General features: G+C 39.9%; 1 protein-coding gene across 1 annotated transcript in view; it reads left to right on the forward strand.

The window, feature by feature from the left end:
* The first annotated feature begins 5,525 nt into the window (after nucleotides 1-5,525).
* LOC109903780 (sodium/hydrogen exchanger 3) overlaps nucleotides 5,526-15,767 on the forward strand; it is a 62,123-nt gene continuing 51,881 nt past the window's right edge. Inside the window, exon 1 of the mRNA XM_020500716.2 lies at nucleotides 5,526-5,864. Within this exon, the coding sequence (XP_020356305.1) occupies nucleotides 5,663-5,864 (202 nt within the window). The 5' untranslated portion in view covers nucleotides 5,526-5,662. The remainder of the gene's footprint in view (nucleotides 5,865-15,767) is intronic.

The following is a 15,767-nucleotide window of genomic DNA, read 5'->3' on the forward strand; positions in this document are numbered from 1 at the left end:
TAAAATGTGTACATAGAAAAACAATTGAAGATTAAATTAGCAGGAGTAAATTAGGAGTAAACAACCAAGGCTGCCATATGGCGCCATGGCATCCACGGAACCTGAGTGAACAGAGAGTGCAGGAGGAGACTAAGGGGCCCCCATGTTGAGGGTCAGCGTGGTGAATATGATATGCCTATGCTCACAACTTGAGGACGGCCCGTCAGGAAGTCCAGGATCCAGTTGCAGAGGGAGGTGTTCAGTTGAGCTTGGAGGGCACTATGGTGTTGAACGCTGAGCTGTAGTTGATGAACAGCATTCTCACATACACTGTAGGTGTTCCTCCTGTCCAGGTGGGAGAGAGCAGTAATGGAGTGCAATAGAGATTGCGTCAGCTGTGTATCTGGTGGGGCGGTATGTGAATTGGAATGTGTCCAGGGTGTTTGGGATGATGATGTTGATGTGAGCCATGATGTGATGTGAGCCTTTCAAAGCATTTCATGGCTACAGATGTGAGTGCTACGGGGCGATAGTCATTTAGACAGGTTACCTTCACGTTCTTGGGAAATGGTACTATGGTGGTCTGCTTGAAATATGTAGATATTACAGACGGTATCAGGGAGAGGTTACAAATGTCAGTGAAGACACTTGCCAGTTGGTCAGTGCATGTGCAAAGTACGGGTCCTGGTAATCTGTCTGGCCCCGCGGCCTTGTGAATGTTAACCTGTTTAAAGGTCTTACTAACATCGGCTATGGCTATGGACAGTCATCGGGAACAGTTGGTGCTCTCATGGATGGTTCAGTGTTGCTTGCCTTGAAGCGAGCATAGAAGGCATTTAGCTCGTCTGGTAAGCTTGTGTCACTGGGCAGTTCGCAGCCTGGTTTTCCTTTGTAATCCATTATAGTTTGCAAGCCCTGGTTCATTTGACGAGCATCAGAACCGGCGTAGTAGGGTTCGATCTTAGTCCTGTATTGAAGGTTTGCCTGTTTGATGGCTCGTCGGAGATTGTAGCGGGATTTCTTATAAGTGTCCGCGTCAGCGTCCCGCTCCTTGAAACCGGCAGCTCCAGCCTTTATCTCAGTGCGGATGTTGCTTGTAATCCATGGCTTCTGGTTGGGATATGTACGCATGGTCACTGTGGGGGCTACATTGATGCACTTGGTAATGAAGCCGGTGACTGATGTGGTAAACTCCCCATTGTTATCGGATGAATTCCAGAACATATTCCAGTGCTAGTGAAACAGTCCTGTAGCTTAGAAACCGCTTCATCAGACCACTTTCATAATTGTTTCTTCCTGTTTGAAAAAGCAGGAATCAGGAGGATAGAGTTATGGTCAGATTTGCTAAAGGGACGGTGAGGGAGAGCCTTGCATGTGCTTCTGTTTGTGAAGTAAAGGTTATATAAATGTTGTTGCTTCTAGTTGCACAGGGTGACATGCTGGATTATTTTGGGGGTAAAACGTATTTTAGTTTCTCTACATTAAAATCACCGGCCACAACAAGCATTGACTCTGGGGTGCGCATTTTCTTGTTTGCCTATGGCCCTATACAGCTCGTTGAGTGCGGCCTTTGCGCCAGCATCTATGAAAATTATAGATGAAAACTCCCTTGGTAAATAGTATGGTCTGCAGCTTATCATGAGTTATTCTAACTCAGGTGAGTAAAAACTCGAGACCTCCTTAATATTAGAAATCGCACACCAGCTGTGGTCAACAAAGACACACCCCTCCCCCCTCATCTTAACCAAGGCTGCCAAGAAGTCTTGACGATGCATGGAAAAGCCAGCAAGATGTATATTATCCATATCCTTGTTCAGTCTCGACTCTGTGAAAGATGGAATATTACAGTTCTTCAGGTCCCGTTGATACGATTTTGAGCAGAGTTCATCCAGTTTGTTCACTAGTGGATGTATGTTAGCAAACAGAACGGAGGGTAGAGGCGGTTTATTTGCACACCATTGAGGTTTAGTCAGGATGCCTGCTCTTTTGCCTCTGCGCCGTCACTTCCTTTTTTGAATCCCAGGGATTAGGACCTGGTCCGTGACGACTTGTTGAAGTAGAAATTGTCATCCAAATCGTGGTTAGTGATCGCTGTTCTGATCTCCAGAAGCTGGTTTTGTTCATAGGAAATGATAGGGGAAACATTATGTAAAAAAATTGGAAATCAGCATAAAAATCTAAATAAAACATCTGATATCCCCTGTAATGCCATCTTAGATCAATTGAGTTTGATTTGACCACTAAGCTACTCTCTGTTTGCCTGTTTAATGATGTGTGACAACATGTGCGCAATGATGTGTCCAATATGTGATTTAGTGCATTATTACTGGGTAAGCATAATAAGCCACCTAAATTGCCTATTTTCAGCCATAGGTGGTTTTTTAAACATTGGCATCTTAGTTACATTGATATGTCTTAGTTGTAATGACATTCTAAATCCCCCTTCCAGAGGGATCAAGATAATCCAGATTTTCAGCATAAAAAAAAGACATTTAATTATTATTAAAGGTCAGATTGGATTAACAAATCCGAATCCCTATCCAGAGGATCAGAATCAGTTCGCCACTAAGTAGCCTGAGTTATTATACTCGACACTGCCATAAATGTTTCAAATCGTGAATTCAAATTATTTGTGTGATTGGTGTAGCCTTACCTTGGCCTTTTTTTGATAGCCGTGTGGTCCAATCTTGGACAAGTTGTGGGTTACCTGTCAAGAGGAGACACACGGACGCCCGGCTGGCTTAGCTAGCCCAGCTAGCCTGGAGCCTCAAATGGAGGATGCTATCTAACATTTTCAACGCTGCAGGAGCTGTGTTAATTTTGCTTTATTCCGGGACAATATGGACCACCCAGACTTTCAATGTAACAACTGTTTGCTTGCAGAGGACTACAGGTGCGAAGTGGCAAACAAGTAGTGAACCTGGACAAGCTACTGGGGAATCCATGGGCGCCTACTTTTTCTTTCACTTCTACCCCAGTAGCCGGACGCCGCTCTGGTCTAGTGGAAGTGTTGCCGCCGTTTCGGCTCTTCACAGCCGACTGGCTGGTACTCTGTAGGAATCCCTCCCGAATGGGTCTCCCCTTTCCCTAGAGAATGGAGCTAGAAGGATAATCCTGGATGACTTGATGGATGTTCCTGTTCTCGAGCCTACCAAATCAAATGTATTTGTCACATACACATGGTTAGCAGATGTTAATCAAATCAAATTTATTTGTCACATACACATGGTTAGCAGATGTTAATGCGAGTGTGGCGAAATGCTCGTCTGTTTCTCTGTTTACCACCCAGCCATATATATGTCACTCGACGTGGAAGTCAAAGACAGCGTCCTCTGGCAACGACGTTTCCTTGGAGATGTTAAGCTTGGACCGGACACAGACCAGAAACATTCCTTTGATCAGGGACTGGGAGAGTATTCAGGGTCGAGGCAAAGATGAACGGAGCAAAGTATAGAAAGATCCTTGATGAAAACCTGTTCCAGAGTGCTCAGGACCTCAGACTGGGGCGAAGGTTCACAGCCAAGTCAATGCAGGAGTGGCTTCCGGACAAGTCTCTGAATGTCCTTGAGGGGCCCAGTCAGAGCCCAGACTTGAACCAGATCGAACATCTCTGGAGAGACCTGGAAATAGCTGTGCAGCAACGCTCCCCATCCAACATGACAGAGTTTGAGAGGATCTGCTGAGAAGAATGGGAGATACTCCCCAAATACAGGTGTGCCAAGCTTGTAGTCATTACAGAAGACGACTAGAGGCTGTAATCGCTGCCAAAGGTGCTTCAACAAATTACTGAGTAAAGGGTCTGAATATTTATGTAAATGTGATATTTCAGTTTTAATTTGTAATAAATTAAGAAACATTTCTATAAACCTGTTTTTGCTTTGTCAATATGAGGTATTGTGTCTAGATTGATGAGGGGAAAAAAACGAATTAATCCATTTTAGAATAAGGCCGTAATTTAACAAAATGTGGAAAAAGTCAATACTGAATACTTTCCAAAGGCACTGTAATCCAAGTAGTATTAGGAATTCCACAGGACAGCTGTCTAGGCCTCTTACTTTTTAATCTTTACTAATGACATGCCACTAACTTTAAGTAAAGCCAGTGTGTCTATCTATACGGATGACTCAACACTATACACGTCAGCTACTACAGCGACCTAAATGACTGCAACACTTTTTTTTTTATTTCACCTTTATTTAACTTGAGTTGCAGTTATTTTCAGAGTGGGTGGCAAAGAATAAGTTAGTCCTACATATTTCAAAAACTAAAATAATTATATTTGGGACATATCATTCACTAAACCCTAAACATTTTAATGAATAATGTGGAAATTGAGCAAGTTGAGGTGACTAAACTGCTTGGAGTAACCCTGGATTGTAAACTGTAATGGTCAAAATATGTTGATACAACAGTAGCTAAGATTGGGAGAAGTCTGTTGATAATAAAGCTCTGCTCTGCCTTCTTAACATCACTATCAACAAGGCATGTCCTACAGGCCCGAGTTTTGTCACACTTGGACTGCTGTTCAGTCGTGTGGTCAGGTGCCACAAAGAGGGACTTAGGAAAATTACAATTCGCTCAGAACAGGGCAGCACGGCTGGCCCTTAAATGTACATGGAGAGCTAACATTGATAATATGCATGTCAATCTCTCATGGCTCAAAGTGGAGGAGAGATTGACTTCATCACTACTTTTGTAAGAAGTTTTTAAAAAGTATTGACATGTAAGAAGTATTGACATGCTGAATGCACCGAGGTGTCTGTTTAAACTACTAGCACACAGCACAGACACCACATGCATACCCTACAAGACATGCCACCAGAGGTCTCTTCACATTCCCTATGTCCAGAACAGACTATGGGAGAGGCACAGTACTACATAGAGCCACGACTACATGGAACTCTATTCCACATCAGGTAACTGATGCAAGCAGTAGAATCAGATTTTAAAAACAGATAAAAATAGACCTTATGGAACAGCGGGGACTGTGAAGACACACACACACAGGTACAGACACAGGTATACACACACACATGCTAGCACACGCACTCTATACACACGTACATTGAAATATTGTTGTATGGTGGTATTATACATTTTGTATTGTATATATGTAGTGGTGTAATGTTATATGATGTACTGTTTTATCTTTTGTTTTATGTGTGATGTAAGTGCCATAATGTGGTTGGACCCCAGGAAGAGTAGCTCCTGCCTTACAAATAAATACAAATAGTAAATAAAACTTCATAAAAGTGCTAGGTGGATAGTAGTATTACAGAGAAACAACAACAAAACTAACAAAAAAATGTAATAGGTTTTTCTTATTATTATATATATATATTTTAAACAGGACAAATATGAGGGGGCACGTACCCGTTTGACCCCTATTGGGATGATGCCTCTGGTGTCCTGAGCCAATGAAAAACAACAGGGTGGTAAGGTTGGGTAGAACTGCACCCTGGTATCGAAGAAGTGGCCCAACTAGCCTGTCTGGCTCAAGAGTGGGAGGGGCTTTCACCTGCAGTGAAAAGGTGTACTCTAACCTGAGCAAGGACAGAGAGGAGCAAACATACTTAGGGCCAGCAGTGACAATTCAGATAGTCAGTGACAGAGGACAGAGAGGGAGAGAGACAGACACCAAGATTGATCAAAACTCAAGATTTGAAAAGCATCCAGCTTGAAGATGCCAGCTCTGTTGCGCTCCACTTTCGTCCTAGTGATGGTACTGCTTGCCATTAGTAGGCCCAGCCTGGCATCTGAGGCCACAGGAAATGGAACAGAAAATACAATCACCACCCTGCCCATCGTTATCTGGAAGTGGGAGGAAATTCATTTCCCATACCTGGTGGCACTCTGGGTCCTGGTCAGCTGGCTCTGCAAACTCGGTGAGTTCCATACATGTACATCAGTGGAAGCTGGTGACTTGAAAAATTAAGGAGGATGGGAGACTCACGGTATATGCTCGGAACACACGGAGACGACAAATGAGGGTATGAGGCATGAGTTGGGGTGTTCAGAGGCTTGACGTCAGTGCAGGACAGGGGTTGAGGTGTTCATAGGCTTCAGTGCAGGACATGCTCATCATGGATGGATGGTGTTGGAGAAGAGCTCAACTCTTCCACTGAGGTCAGGACAGGATTTGACAGGGAAGACAAAAAAACAATAACACAATACACTACACAGTTACACAAAAGATCTGAGAATGAGTTTGTCCAAGCAAGTAAAATCATTGATGTGTAATAATGTGATTGTATTTGTGTGTGTGATTGACTCTACATACAGTAATGAGATAAAATTGATATGGGTACTCACAGTGCTTGGAGAGGAAACATTCAATGTGCCAGTAGATGAGCAGGTACATGAGAAGTGGCATCAGTTCATATCAGGAGAGAGTTGACAATAGTTGACAGGAGGGGACTTAGCTGTAAATACAAATAGCAGATTCCATTACAGCTGTGCCATCGTAGGTTTGGGCAACGAGTTTCTCCATGAAGTGAAACTCAGACATATCAGAATTCACAAAGTCAAACACAGACTGCACATCTTGCCCAACCAACACATCAAAGTATACAAAAAAAAACATTCCTGAATAAAGCCCTGATCATCCACATACCTGACAATAACTGACAACTGCAAGCAGACTGGTTGCACCATCCCTGCCTATGAAGGGACCCGTTTTTCCTAATCAGGTGACATGGTTTAAAAAAACTCCTGAAAAAAACTCCTGGCCCTGGGGGGATGAAAATCCTGTCAAACTGCAATAACCTTAAAACTTGTGTATATGAATTATATTTAGACTAGATTAAGAGGGGGATTTCCTCTATCCAGATGCAGAGATAACAACTGATAGCGAATTCAACTCACAGGGCTGAGCTTGCTTCATGCATGTTTGCATCATGCAGGCCTATGCAACTGTAGACCTATCATCACTATTATGTTGGTTGATTAATTCCAGTTAATTATTTTGAATTGAAAACGTATAGGCAGCCTAGCCAAGTTGGAATATAAACCAAATTTGATATAACATTCACATTTTCTCCTCACACAAATGGACTATAAATACATAACGTTACCAATTTGTTTAACCTGAGCAGATGGACAGGGTGCATAGGCTGTATGCAGCTGCTATTATTAGTAGCCTACAGTTGATCAGACTGAAAAATCGTCTCGTTTTCATCCCATACAGTATGTCAGATCTCTAATGCAGGGGATCTTAAACATGTTCAGCCTGGGACCCAAGCTTCGGAAAATATATTCAACTATACATAAATATCGGTACATTTCATTCCCCTTATGCCTAAAACAAATGCAATATAGACAAAAACAAATAACAATAAAATTAAATAAATAGCAATATCTATTCATGTTTATTTTCCCCCATTAAAAACACTGTTGCTTGTAAAATACAATACATCATTTTCAGTCTGAACTGGAATTAACCGATTGATCACATCACACAGATGAATAACAGAACACACACACACACAGACACACACACAGGCTTTTTGATAGTGCAATCCTAACTAACAGTACAGATGAAAAATGACCAGGCCTACTGTACATCTTACTGTTGAAATTATTGTTGAAAGAAAGTCTAGGTTGGAACTGCTGCTGTTAAAATAAAATACATATTTTTTATTCTGAACTGGAATAAACTGATTGGTCACATCACACAGATGTAGACCATAAAACACACACACACAGTCCTAATGAGAGCATGTCTATTCTGGGTTCCATTTTCTCCTGTAATTTGAAGAAACTAATTTGAATGGAATAATATTTAAAAAATGCTCAACTATCACTTTTCACTCTCAATCTCTAACCAATAATGTCAAGGACTTACCAAGCTTCTCAACACATATAACCCCCCATAATGCTCTGCGGCACAACCCCAATACAACACACTAGGATCATTCTCTGATCCTAATCTTATGATTGGATGGACAACATGTCAGTTCATACTGCAAAAGCTTTGATTGGTTGGAGGTCATCCTCCAGAAGTGGTCATAATTACCATGTAGGTCTATGGAAGAGGGTGAGGCCTACGAGACTCCTAGGTTTTGTATTGAAGTAAATGTAGCCAGAGGAAAATGGAAGCTAGTTTTCAACCGGCTTCACCATAATGCTACCCCAGAGAGTGCTGTTGAAGTTACTATAGACCTTAATTGAAAAACAGTGTGTTTAAATAAATTATTTAATGAAATATTAATATATTTAGTATAGTTTTATCTATAAAGGATAACTTTGTTTAACTATTTTTATTTTTATGAAATTTCATTGAGGAGGACAGTCCTCCCCTTCCTCTTCTGAGGAGCCTCCACTGATTTACATCCCCTTACCCAGACTACTCATCTTTATAGTATTTCATCGTACCATAGATTGCCACCCTCTATTCACGCTCTGAGAGTTTGTTTGCTAACGCTTTACTTTACCCTGAGTCATAAGAACCAACATTAAACTGTCATAATCAATACATAACAGATGTTATAAACCAAGCTGGTGTCAGCTTAAGACAATGACTTTACACTGTCATGACACAGCAAATTAACCGTGTGTTAGTGTAAAATTGTTCTTTGCAGATTTGGACGTCAGGTGACCATTTAATTGATGCAGGACTTATTTATGTGTTTCGACAGAAAACGTATATGCGTATGTACAGATATGAGCTATGGAGTGTCATCTTTTGAATGTTAACTGTTAAAGGTAATGGAGCATCTACCTTGTTTAGGTCTTGTTTGTTGTGGTGACATGGTGGTCAATAGCAATGTGAGTGTACACACCAGACACAATTGAGTTGTGACATTGATTACACTTTTTGTGTGTTTGTGTAAATGTGCATACACTGTGCATAGATAGGTACAGTGCCTTCACAAAGTATTCACACCCCTTGAATTTTTACACATTTTGTTATAACAAAGTGGAATTCAAATGGATTTAATTGTATTTTTTTTCCAATTATCTACACAAAATACAACAAAAAAGTGGAAGAAAAGTCCAACATGTCAAAATAAATATATACAGTATATATGAAAATACACTATACTGTATCCTGATAAGATAAGTATTCAACTCCCTGTTGGAATCAACTTTGGCAGCGATTAAAGCTGTGAGTCTTTCTGGGTAAGTCTCTTAGAGCTTTGCAAACCTCTATTGTTCAATAGTTGCACATTATTCTTTAAAAATAATCTTCAAACTCAGTCAATATAGCTGTTGATCATTGCTAGACAGCCATTTTCAAGTCTTGCCATAGATTTTCAAGCCGATTTAAGTCAAAACTAGAGGTGTGCCGAGCATTTTTTGTAATTATCCGTGATGGGAAACATTATTTTCAGCAGCCAAGCACGCATCTCTCTTTCACTCAAATAGAATCTGTATCTAGTCATTGTTGTTCAATCTACTTATTTCTTGTTGACTTTGCTGAGGCCATATGGCTGTTATTGTCTGTCTACTTGGTATTGTTTAGTAGGCCTACTTTGTCATTATAATTATTCCATTGCTGACAACGTCTGTGTTATGTTGTGATCCAAGCCCATGCTTGCTTGCTATTATTATTTATTTGAATGCGCACAGGCATGTTCACCGAGAGACAAATCATTAGAAAATAAAATGCCAAATGTATATGGTTCATTTTTAATCGACATTTTTATAGGGGTAGATTGTTTATTTTTGTAATACAAACGTTTTGCTCCTCTCAAATGTGAAACAATATATGGGGCAAACAAATTAGCCTACCTTCATCTAAATCTGTGTCTGGAATAAATGCAGGCAGTAGTAGCCAGCCATGCATTAGGCTATTTTTGTGCATTTTTATCTGTCGAGGTCGTTTAACAATGTGTGTGAATGAGTGAAAGAACAACGATGCGCTCTGAGATGCACTCTTGAGTGATAGCGCACACTTGAGGTATAGGCTTTACCGGCATTTAAAGCTTTTGGGTTTTCCAATCACGAGTAAATCCGATTATGAGTATCAAGTGTGATAAAATGGATATGATTATGAGTATGAGTATGACGAATCAGTACACCCCTAGTCAAAACTGTAACTAGGACATTCAGGAACATTCAATGTTGTCTTGGTAAGCAACTCCAGTGTATATTTGGCCTTGTGTTTTAGGTTATTGTCCTACTTAAAGGTGAATGTGTCTCCCAGTGCCTGTTGGAAACCAGACTGAACCATGTTTTCCACTAGGAATTTGCCTGTGATTAGCTATATTCTGTTTCTTTTCATCATAAAACCTTCCTAGTCATTGCCAATGACAAGCATACCCTTAACATGATGCAGCCATCACGCTTGAAAATAAATATGAAGAGTGGTACTCAGTGATTGTTGTGTTGGATTTGCACCAAACATAACAGTTCGTATTCAGGACATAAAGTACATTTCTTGCCACATTTTTTGCAGTTTTACTTAATAACTTATTGCAAACAGGATACATGTTTTGGAATGTATTTATTCTGTACAGGCTTCCTTCTTTTCACTCTGTCTATTAGGTTAGTATTGTGGAGTAATTACAATGTTGTTGTTCCATCCTCAGTTTTCTCCTATCACAGCCATTAAAATCTGTAACTGTTTTAAAGTCAACATTGGCCTCATGTTGAAATCCCTGAGTGGTTTCCTTCCTCGCCGGCAACTTAGTTAGGAAGGATGCCTGTATCTTTGTAGTGACTGGGTGTATTGATACACCACCCAAAGTGTAATTAATAACTTCACCGTGCTCAAAGGGATATTCAATGTCTGCTTCTTCTTTGCGAGGCATTGGAAAACCTCCCTGGACTTTCTGGTTAAATCTATGTTTGAAATTCACTGCTCAACTGAGAGACCTTAAAATTGTTGTATGTTTGGGGTACAGAGAAGAGATAGTCATTCAAAAATCATGTTAAACACTATTATTGCACACAGAGTGAGTGTGACTTGTTGTGACGTATGTGACTTGTTAAGCAAATTTTTACTCCTGAACTTATTTAGGCTTGCCAAAACAAAAGGGGTTGAATACTTATTTACTCAAGACATTTTAGCTTTTAATTTGTGATTAATTTGTAAACATTTTGAAAAACATAATTCAACCCCTTCAACTTCAACTTCAGCATTATGGGGTATTGTGTGTAGGCCAGTGACAAAAAAATCTCAATATAATCAATTTTAAATTCAGGCTGTAACACACAAAATGTGGAAAAAGTAAAGGGATGTGAATAGTTTCTGAAGACACTGTACATAAAGATACTGCTATGGCTGTCGTTGGAATGAGACCAAGGTGCATAGTGTACATTTTGAATGTATTATTAAACGACATGTAAAGTATAGTAGCGCTAAACCAGCAACTAACAAAAACAAGATCCCACAATAGAAAGTGGGAAAAAGGGCTGTCTAAGTATGATCCCCAATCAGAGACAACGATAGACAGCTGCCTCTGATTGGGAACCATACTCGGCCAAAAACAAAGAAATAGACAACATAGAATGCTCACCCCAAATCACACCCTGACCTAACCAAATAGAGAAATAAAACGTCTCTCTAAGGTCAGGGTGTGACAGATACAGTACATGTGGGGAGTGTGTTTGCCATGCATATGATGGAGGAAATGCACAGCATTTAGTATTGCAGGCAGATATAGACTACATATAGATTTACATATGGGCTCTCCTTGCAGATTACCTCAAATTTTTCTGGTCATTAATCCCTTCATTTTACCCTATGCTGACGTCTGTGAAACAGCCCCTCAAAACGTATCCACAGTATTTACACTGGTGACTCTGAGGAGCACTTATTAAACAGCTTCAATATACAACACAATATACAACACAAGCTAATACTTATTTGACGCCATTGTTTTACAGAACTAATAGAAAAATTTAACTACATAAGCACAGTTGAGTATAACACCTTGAAGGTTATGAAATCAGTACCTTGCGTGTCCGTGGTTATAAAGGAATACACAGAATGCATTATGCTCCATACATAAATACTGTGTGTTACAGTAGAAATGACATAACACGATATACAGAAACATTATTATAATAAGATAATAAGGCACTTACTTTGATAGAAATGCCCACAGTAATTATTAGTAAGGAAAACAACAATGAAGGGGCTAAAAGTTCTGTCAGGTTCTGTTTTGACTGGAGATGCGCAAATGTCTGCATACTTGACCTGAGGAAACAATGGTAGAGTGTTTGGGCTTCATCGAAGAGAGAAGTTTGTCTGACTCATCTAGCTAATCCTTGCCTTGCATGAGCCTAGAATTCCTCCACCACAGTAAAATGGGCTACTTCTATGTGAATTAATGAGGAGGCGGAACGCACCTACCTCACTGTTACAAAATAATGTACAATTGACTAGTTGAAACATTTTCTATAGATAATTAGCAGGCAGGGTGCCTTTGTTTGAGGGCAGCTATGGTTAAATATTCTTTATTTGTCAAAAAGCAGTCAAGCATCGATCATCAAGTGACCAGAATCAGACCCTCAATATTTATTTGAAAGGACCTTCAAGATCACTGTGCACTTTCAACACCCTGTGAAGTTCATCATAAGTTATTTCATCTGTAGCCTAATCAATTGCATGGTTTCCCGAGTCTAAGTGGGATGGCCACACACCATATCATCGAGTGACTCCAAGTTTACTTTGACATGATGGTTTTTCTATCAATATATTTGCACATACAGTGCCTTGCGAAAGTATTCGGCCCCCTTGAACTTTGCGACCTTTTTGCCACATTTCAGGCTTCAAACATAAAGATATAAAACTGTATTTTTTTGTGAAGAATCAACAACAAGTGGGACACAATCATGAAGTGGAACGACATTTATTGGATATTTCAAACTTTTTTAACAAATTAAGACTGAAAAATTGGGCGTGCAAAATTATTCAGCCCCTTTACTTTCAGTGCAGCAAACCCTCTCCAGAAGTTCAGTGAGGATCTCTGAATGATCCAATGTTGACCTAAATGACTAATGATGATAAATACAATCCACCTGTGTGTAATCAAGTCTCCGTATAAATGCACCTGTACTGTGATAGGAGAAGACTGATCAGAGATGCAGCCAAGAGGCCCATGATCACTCTGGATGAACTGCAGAGATCTACAGCTGAGGTGGGAGACTCTGTCCATAGGACAACAATCGGTCGTATATTGCACAAATCTGGCCTTTATGGAAGAGTGGCAAGAAGAAAGCCATTTCTTAAAGATATCCATAAAAAGTGTTGTTTAAAGTTTGCCACAAGCCACCAGGGAGACACACCAAACATGTGGAAGAAGGTGCTCTGGTCAGATGAAACCAAAATTGAACTTTTTGGCAACAATGCAAAACGTTATGTTTGGCATAAAAGCAACACAGCTCTGAACCCTGAACACACCATCCCCACTGTCAAACATGGTGGTGGCAGCATCATGGTTTGGGCCTGCTTTTCTTCAGCAGGGACAGGGAAGATGGTTAAAATTGATGGGAAGATGGATGGAGCCAAATACAGGACCATTCTGGAAGAAAACCTGATGGAGTCTGCAAAAGACCTGAGACTGGGACGGAGATTTGTCTTCCAACAAGACAATGATCCAAAACATAAAGCAAAATCTACAATGGAATGGTTCAAAAATAAACATATCCAGGTGTTAGAATGGCCAAGTCAAAGTCCAGACCTGAATCCAATGGAGAATCTGTGGAAAGAACTGAAAACTGCTGTTCACAAATGCTCTCCATCCAACCTCACTGAGCTCGAGCTGTTTTGCAAGAAGGAATGGGAAAAAATTTTGGTCTCTCGATGTGCAAAACTGATAGAGACATACCCCAAGCGACTTACAGCTGTAATCGCAGCAAAAGGTGGCGCTACAAAGTATTAACTTAAGGGGGCTGAATAATTTTGCACACCCAATTTCAGTTTTTGATTTGTTAAAAAAGTTTGAAATATCCAATAAATGTCGTTCCACTTCATGATTGTGTCCCACTTGTTGTTGATTCTTCACAAAAAAATACAGTTTTATATCTTTATGTTTGAAGCCTGAAATGTGGCAAAAGGTCGCAAAGTTCAAGGGGGCCGAATACTTTCGCAAGGCACTGTAAATGCATTTCCACTGCCATTTCTACCATAATCAATTTTACCAGCACAAAAAGATCCCACCATGTCGAAGGAACCAATTATCTGTCAGCATTTATATCTTACTCGCATAAAAAACTGTAGACAGAAATGGGGTTAGTGAATTAATTCTGACATCACATGCATAAGAAAACTCACTCAGGGGGGACTGTTAGAGATATCCATAATATTTATAAATATTTATTTGAATTGCGCGCCCTCCAGTTTCACCAGAAGTTGTCCCGCTTGCGGGAAGCCTAGCCCTATTAACTGAGCTTCAGGCTGCCAGAGGCAACATTTAAAACGCCTAAGCAAAAGATATAGCCCTGAGTCCTCTGGTTGGATGACAAATCCAGAGGTTACTGTTCAGTTAGTGAAAATGTTCACTTTGAGATAGAAGCCAGCCGGCTTGGTAGGAATTGATCCTGTGGACGAAGTTAAAGAAGGAGTGATGGCATGGAATCTGAAAAAGCATTACCGACTTTAAAAACTTGCCTCTCTCTGCTAATCCAGACTGAGTGAGTGATGAGAACATTTATAATGGCACATTGATGGTTAATCATACTCCAGGGACAGAAAAAATGACACTTTCTCAGTCTTCTGAAATGGTTGATAATTTGCAAGTTTCGCAACCTCACACATTTGAATCCTTTTGCTTTACCTTTTAGTTCCGGCTTTGAGTTTCAACACCTGCCTTTGTGTAAAGCCCAATAATGTTGCCAGGTAGGAACAGATGTCAATGTCAGACTCCCTTGTATCCTGTGGACATTTTGATCCCGTTATTGATAAACAATCAAAAAAGTGTAAGGAGGCCGCAGCCTAATCATAAAGCGTCTTAGAGTAGGAATGCTGATCTATGATCAGGTCCTCACAGTCCATGATATATGCAGTAGGATCTTTAAGCCACAACAGAGGATATAGTATATCAGCACTCATACTCTAAGATTCTTTATGAATACAACTCCAGGGATCAAGAAAGTGTAAGGAGGCCTGACTAATTAGCTAACTACGCTAAAATGATGCCAGCATCTTGGCTGTGAAAAATTTACTTCAAAGATTTATCAGGCAGTGAGCAGCATTTTTGGGACCACAGCCCAGATTCACAAAACCATCTTAAGAAGACATTTCTTCCTAAGTGCCATTTTTTCCTTAACTTTATTCTTATTAAGAAGAAACTTACAAAAAGTTGCTATTCCTCAATAAAGTTCTTGAAAATGTTGTTAAGTTTCTTCCCATGTTTCATCTTAAGGAAGTAGTTAAGAAAAATGTGATTTTTGAAAATAAAGTTATTGGATTTCTTAATGTTCTTAAGATAGCTTATTCTCAAGCTAATGAAAGAAATTGAACATGTTTAATTGAAAAAAATCTGTATTGATTGTTTGAAACCCCCCCCCCCCAAAAGAAATTGACCAGTAATATCAGTAAGAAATATGCTAGTTAGTAGGCTAACTCGGTTGCATAGCAACAATCATCTTAAGATAGTTAAGAAGATCATAAGAAAACTTTGAGAAGTTTTAAGAAAATCATAAATTCGTAAGAAATGTTTAGGTGCAATTCCTCAATTGCACCTAAACTTTCTTATGAACTTCTTTTTTTTTTAAGAAGCTCCTTACGTTTTTGCGTAAGAAGTGTTTTGTGAATCAGTGCCCAGGGCCTGGTTTTGCAAAAGCATTTTCAGGCCAAGTTGATTGTTAGAACCTTCGTAGGAGCATCATTAAATCTC

This window comes from Oncorhynchus kisutch, linkage group LG14, assembly GCF_002021735.2.
Source record: "Oncorhynchus kisutch isolate 150728-3 linkage group LG14, Okis_V2, whole genome shotgun sequence".
Classification (NCBI taxonomy): Eukaryota; Metazoa; Chordata; class Actinopteri; order Salmoniformes; family Salmonidae; genus Oncorhynchus; species Oncorhynchus kisutch.